This window comes from Lupinus angustifolius, chromosome LG03 (genome assembly GCF_001865875.1).
Source record: "Lupinus angustifolius cultivar Tanjil chromosome LG03, LupAngTanjil_v1.0, whole genome shotgun sequence".
NCBI lineage: Eukaryota > Viridiplantae > Streptophyta > Magnoliopsida > Fabales > Fabaceae > Lupinus > Lupinus angustifolius.
Genome location: NC_032011.1, coordinates 23,307,739 through 23,314,504, shown reverse-complemented (window position 1 = coordinate 23,314,504; position 6,766 = coordinate 23,307,739). Strand labels below are relative to the sequence as shown.

Genomic DNA, 6,766 nt, shown 5'->3' with positions numbered 1-6,766 from the left:
TTGCAATCTTTCTTCTTTGCTTCATTGTACATTGTTCTTTGAGCCTCGGTTGCTCCTTCTCCTATTTCTTGATAGCCTTTCTGCACTATCTCAAGAACTTCTTGAAATCCAAATATAGCTTTCATGTGATTCCTCCATCTATCATAGTTCTTGCTATCTAGGATAGGGAGTGTCATAGAGAAGCTATTGCTGTTTGCCATATGACAACTTCTTCTTCCTCATTCTGTTTCTGTCTTCCTCCTTCTGTTTTCGTGTGTATTCTTTTACACACTCTCCACCACATACACACAGGCCCCTTCTCTTGATTCACACAGAATCTCTTCTTCACAAAGCTCTTGATACCATTGTTGCCTTTGTTGCTTGTTCTTCAAGCTACTGCTATGCACACCAAGTGCATACAAACACGCACAAAACAGAGAATGAATGGAGTAGGAAATAGAAAAGAAGAATGAAGAATTAGAGTTTACTTGGATAACAAGAAAGAACAATTCAATGAATATACCTCTTTGTATTATTGATTAACTTCAATTATCAATGAATACAAAAATGTAATTTTCACATAGGCTAGACTTTTGTTTATAGCATTCCTAACTAACTAACTCTTAACTAACTAGACTAATTAGGAAACTATTACAAACACAATGCCAAAAGCTGAATTATACATCAAGAACCATTGCATCAAACAATTTAATGAAGGACGACAAAGAAGCTGTTGAGAACAAACTAAAGAGACGACATTGAACGAGTTTTTGTGATGTTGCAGAGAAGAATAGAGCAAAATACCAGATCCAACTAATTCTGCTATTGATTTTATGTACTTCTTTGAGCATTTTCCTCCCTCCTTGTTTAGAATCACTTTTGTTGATTTTGTCCTAAAAAAACTTCCACAATTGCACACCGCAAAGCCTTGCACTCAGTGAGAATAGACGTCATGTAAATTCACAACAATGATCCTTATGCCATCTAATATGTTAATTCCAATTTTATTGTTAGAATTTAAAATTGTATGTATCTAGGGACCAATTTCACCAATAGTTAAAGTTTAATGAGTAATTATAAAGAAAAAATAGTTTACGATGTCTACTTACAAAAGACATAAAATTTAATGGGGTTTTATAAACTTTTTCCTTAATTTTTTAACTATCATTATGTCTCAAATAAAAATAATATAAATCAATAATAAATAATTTAGTTAGACTATAAAAAAATTTACACTTATTTTATTAAAATTATTACCATAAATATTGTTAATATTTTCTTTTGTGGTTTTGAGCATAAAAAGGACAAAAAGGCAAAACCATAAAAAAAAAAAACAGGCCGAAATGGTGGTCCACAAATACATTGAAGTCAAAAGTGGCACAGTAAGAGTACAAAAATTACGTTGGGCAACGAGCTCTATCGACTGATTAACTTTTAACACGCTTTTTCTGTTATCCCATATTTTATATCATTCTATGTATCATGAGCTTATAATTGGTCAGAAAAATATTTAATAATTAAATTTTAATTTAAATATATTTTTTATAAATAATCACATACCCATAGAACATGAAATGACACAAAATATAGGATAACAGATGTGTACTCATTCTCCCATATCCCCTATTCTTTAAATCACTCACTCTACTTCCATCTTCCACTTTTGACTATTGTCACCCTACAAATGGGAAACCAGCCCAGACCCCTAATTGCAAAAGGTTTTGGATTGGTGAGTGATGATAAAAATGTTTTTTTATACAAATTTTCATATACATATTACAAAGTCATATTTTGTTTAATGATTGGTTTATAAATTATATATATTATTTTCATGTATCTTTACTTTACTATTATACTTTGTTCAATTCAAACACTAATTTCAAGTGGGTGAGGTGAATGTCATCTGCAAATAAAGACTACTCATTAATTCAATGGACTAAACCAAAACTAGATGGAATGATTATTGTTTGTCTGAGATAATATATATTTTCAAATAATAGATAATTTCTTTAAACATGAAATTACATAATAATTTGTGTGAAATAACATATAGTTTAAAATTACTTATAGATGAAATACTGTTCACCAGCTCACCCCTTCAACTTTTCAGACTTGATTTTCCATAATATGTTGGTGGATGGGTGAGAATATGAGTGTGGTTTCATATAAAATTAACATAAATACAATATATGGAGATATTTATCTTAATAGATTTAAATAACAAAAGACATTTTTTAGAAGTTACATAGTAAATTAGTTTCTTAATAAATAAATTTCTATCGATTATACTGAAAAGAAATAACAAAATACATTTGTCATGAGAATATGATATAATAATATCAGCATATTAGATGATATTAAGGTTTTTTAATGTCATAGTGACATGGTTTTGATTAATTTCTCTACATCCAGTAATGGTGGGGTAGGGTGTAACATTACGAGGTTAGTGTCTAAGCCAAACTTCCCAAAACTCCATATTTTCCAACGGTTCACACATTCTTGAGTTGTGAGCTCAACCTCTCTCTCTCTCTCTCTCTCTCTTTGCTCACACAAAGAGAACTATACACAGTACACACACATCACTCTTTCTCTCCAAACTCAGTGATGTTAAGTTACCAGCAGCCACTGCATTTTTGTCTCCTACTCACATTTTTCTTATCTCACTCTTCCACTTCATTCTCACACCAACCTTCTTATTCACCAACTCTCTTAACAAAACTCACTCCAGGTAATAACTTATACTACTCTCTCAACATCTTTGAGTACAAAAGAATGAAACTTTCTATTGTTTTCTTTGTAGGGCCATCTCAAAATGAGGGAAATGCTCTAGATTTTAGGCCTGGAAGGTTACTTTTGGATGAAATTGCTGCAGAGCCAGTACCATTTGAGAACACAGTCAACTCACCAGTCCTGTTTCCATTAGCTGCAGAACGAACAAGAAGAAAAGACCCTCTTGATGGCTTCAATAAGTACACTCATGGATGGAATATCAGTGACCACCATTATTGGGCTGTAAGCTCCTTAAACCATTGTAACTTTGTGTTATAATTGTTTTCTTGTATTATATTGTCATGTTTTCTACTATATCTTATCTTAGTATAATACATTTGAATATTCCCGTGACTTCTTAATAGTTCCTTTTGTTCTACATGTAAGGGTGTATCAGATTAATATTTGACTCTATGGTTATATTATGCTTTACCACTCAGTTTTACAGAATGAGGCATGAACCCAACATTTTGTGTTATTCAGTATAAAAAACTAGGTACTGTGTTTGGAAAAGGAGGTTGATTTTGTATGATAAAAGGTCTATTATAGTTCTATTCCATTTCTTTGTGACCACATGAAGCTGAAGTGGATATGAGTTGGTAGTTAAGCATCCTATGTTGTTACATGTTCCAACCCTCATGCTGTTCCTGCAACATTAGTGAGAAAATGCTTCATAAAAAATAATGGTTGAAAGAATTCCTATGGAGATAATATTTTATTTCAAAGTTGAGGGGGTGACAATTAATCATGTATGTTTCATTAGGCAAATTAATGTGTCCCCATATGGTTGTGAATGGGTGCTTTACATTAAGCTTAAACATGTATATATTTAATTATGTAAGATGACCATAGAAGTCTTGATTGACATTTCTTTAATTATGTCCTGCACTATGGTGCAAATTTAATTGTTTGAATTTGAGTGGGTCCAATTGCTCATTTCTGATAATTGTGTATGTTTTACTTTTTGTTTTAGCTTTGTTCCTTTCTGTTTTTAGTACTTCACTGTAATCTGTATCCTTAATGAACTCTTTTTAGCTCTGCAGTAATGAATTTCAAGAACCAAATCCCTCTCACTACAATCTTCTTTTTATTGAATGCAGTCTGTGGCATATACTGCAGTTCCTTTGTTCAGTTTCGCAGCAGTCTGGTTCTTCGGATTTGGCTTGTCCTTATTGCTCATCATTATCTGTTACTGCTGTCGTGATAGAGAGACTTACGTTCATTCTCGGGCATGCTATACCGTTTCCCTTATTCTCCTGATATTGTTCGCATTTGCAGCAATGTACACATATCTCGCTCTTCATATGTTTATCTGGTTTCAAGTTTAGTTGGATTTGCATTACATGTCTTTCTGTGTTAGCAGGATTGGATGTGCAGTTCTTTATATTGGACAAGGAAGTTTCCATCATAGCACGACAACGACATTGCATTATGTAGTAGATCAAGCTGATTCTACTGTGGATAAGCTCAGAAATGTGTCAGATTTTCTTGCTCAAGCTAAGCAGGTTGGAATTGATCGTGTCTTTCTCCCGGCTAATGTTCAAAGTGATATTGATGAGGTAGAAACAAAGATCAATACCTCGGCCACCACACTTGCTGATCAAACAAAGGAGAACTCAAACAACATACAAGACCTCTTAGATTCTGTGTAATGATGATTGACTATTACATTTCCTGCTTCAGATAATCGGTTTGTTTTATTCTTTCTATAAATTGAATGTGGTAACATTGATACAGGAAGGTGGCACTTATCATAATAGCCGCAGTTATGCTAGTCTTGACATTTCTCGGATTTTGTGAGTACCCCTTCTGTGTCTCAATTTAGATGCAGGATTTCTTACTCGTGGTATTAATTTATGTTCTGACTTCTGATTTGCTACCTCAGTGTTCTCAATTTTTGGCATACAGCTCCTAGTTTACATGTAAGTGAAATATATATATATTGCATACTACGTATACTTAAGTCGATTTTGTGATTCTTTGCTGGCAAACATAACTCCACTTGTCATCATATTTTCTAATGAAATGCTTCGGCGCGAATAATTGCAGCTTGATAATAGCTGGATGGGTTCTTGTTACTGGTACCTTTATATTATGTGGCTTGTTCCTCCTTCTCCATAAGTAAGTTCTCCTTTCCTTCTCCAAAAATAATTAAAATGAGTTCAATGATTTCACCACATATTTTTATACATGTCTTGGTGATAGACACCAATGTGGTAGCAAGGATTCTTCATATTAGAACTTAGGACGATCACATTATAAATATTATTCGGCTGTGCTATACAATGTGTAATTGTCTTCCCGCTTTGGATTATAATGTTCTCTTCAGATTCTCTTGGAGAAACTATGTTAAACTTGAGGTTTTGGTTTAATTCTCATTTCTACACTCTGAACTATATCAGAGATGATGCATATAATGTGCATGCTACTTTTCTTAATAAGGAAATTGTCATTTAAATGTGGAGCTAACCCTTCTTTCTTTTGTATTACTAGTGTGACAGAAGACACTTGTGTAGCTATGGGTGAGTGGATCCAGTTTCCGACTGCAAATACAGCTCTAGATGATATTCTGCCCTGTGTAGACAACGCCACTGCACAAGAAACCTTGTTACGTAGCAAAGAAGTAACTTCTGAACTAGTCAATTTAGTGAACCAGGTCATTACCAATGTCTCCAACATTAATTTCGCCCCGAATTTTACCCCACTGTATTATAATCAATCTGGACCCCTGATGCCACTCCTCTGCAATCCTTTCCATCCCGACATGACTGATAGACAATGTGATGCTGGCGAAGTAGGCCTAAGCAATGCTACACAGGTAGATTCTTAAACCATCATAGAACATAAAAACATTGTCTGTCACATGAGTTGGAGTTCATTCATCTATGTTCTTCTTAACCTATACTGTAAATATGTAAATGTCTCAGATGGTCATTATCGAAATTTCAATGAATATATCTACACCTAAGACTCATTCTATCATAGGTCTGGTATTGTTATCAATTATTGAAATAGTATATTTGTCATAGCTAATTCACATAAAATCTAAATATCATGAGCATTTATTGATTCTCTCTACAATCTTAGTTGAAGTTGGTCTTATTGTTAGTTTCCTATGTGATGCAGGTGTATGGTAACTTTGCGTGCCAAGTTTCACCATCTGAAATATGCATGACCCAAGGGCGATTAACCCCTACTTTCTATAACCAAATTTCCGCAGCAATAAACTCTGGGGACGCCTTGTATAACTACGCTCCTTCCCTCCTTGATCTTCTAGACTGCACCTTTGTTCGCGAAACATTCAGTGACATAACAAGGGATCATTGTCCTGGTCTGCAGCGTTATAGTGGATGGATTTACACTGGATTATTAATAGTCTCCTTTGCTGTCATGTTCTCTTTGATCTTCTGGATTGTGTATGGAAGAGAAAAGAGACATCGTCTATATACCGAAGAGTCGAAAGACTTAACTCTTGTAACACCAGCAGCAGCAGCACCAGCAACGCCAAATGCATTGGCACTAGCCCACATTCCTGAGGAGTATAGATAATTAAGCAGAATCATTTTATTATTTATGTTGCTGGAAGTGACTGAACCTAGTTTACTATTTTCTAGTGTTGGATGTATAATGTTCTAGCATGTTTGTGTGACATTAGTATGATTTTTCAATGAAATGACATCATTTTTATATGGGCTGGAAAGCGCAACGAGGTGGAGGAATCAGACAGTATAGAAAAGGAAACACAAACAGAACATAAGGAGACAAAATGAGAGCCAGATGGGAGGTATTGGTTTAGATTTTGGACTATATTTACATGCTTCCTTAGCCTACATTTGCATACTTTCAGTGTATCACATATTCATTAGCGGATTAAAGACCAGAGGATAGGGGTGCAAGTTAGATTGAATGATTTAAAATGTACTAGAATTAAGAGGAATGAAATGACATTTGATGGAATTTTATATAATATGGGTACAACAAATGTTAACTATAAGAGTAATATATACAACCATTTGTT

At 34.0% G+C, this 6,766-nt stretch overlaps 1 protein-coding gene across 2 annotated transcripts; it reads left to right on the top strand.

The window, feature by feature from the left end:
• LOC109343762 lies at positions 2,443–6,437 on the top strand. Of its 2 annotated transcripts, none has more exons than XM_019582221.1 (9): positions 2,443–2,707; positions 2,780–2,991; positions 3,849–4,030; positions 4,112–4,396; positions 4,486–4,544; positions 4,634–4,670; positions 4,798–4,869; positions 5,242–5,566; positions 5,875–6,437. In XM_019582221.1, the coding sequence occupies exons 1-9, from the start codon at positions 2,584–2,586 to the stop codon at positions 6,295–6,297; spliced, it is 1,719 nt and encodes a 572-aa protein (XP_019437766.1). In that variant the 5' UTR covers positions 2,443–2,583; the 3' UTR covers positions 6,298–6,437. The 2 variants fall into 2 exon arrangements, with proteins under 2 accessions (XP_019437766.1, XP_019437767.1); XM_019582222.1 differs by having other exon boundaries at positions 2,444–2,681; positions 2,778–2,991.

Coding starts and splice junctions, on each gene's coding strand:
- LOC109343762 (XM_019582221.1), top strand. CDS start 2,584: ATGTTAAGTTACCAGCAGCCACTGCATTTTTGTCTCCTACTCACATTT. Junction 4,545..4,633: donor CTTGACATTTCTCGGATTTT/GTGAGTACCCCT, acceptor TTGCTACCTCAG/TGTTCTCAATTTTTGGCATA. Junction 4,671..4,797: donor ATACAGCTCCTAGTTTACAT/GTAAGTGAAATA, acceptor GAATAATTGCAG/CTTGATAATAGCTGGATGGG.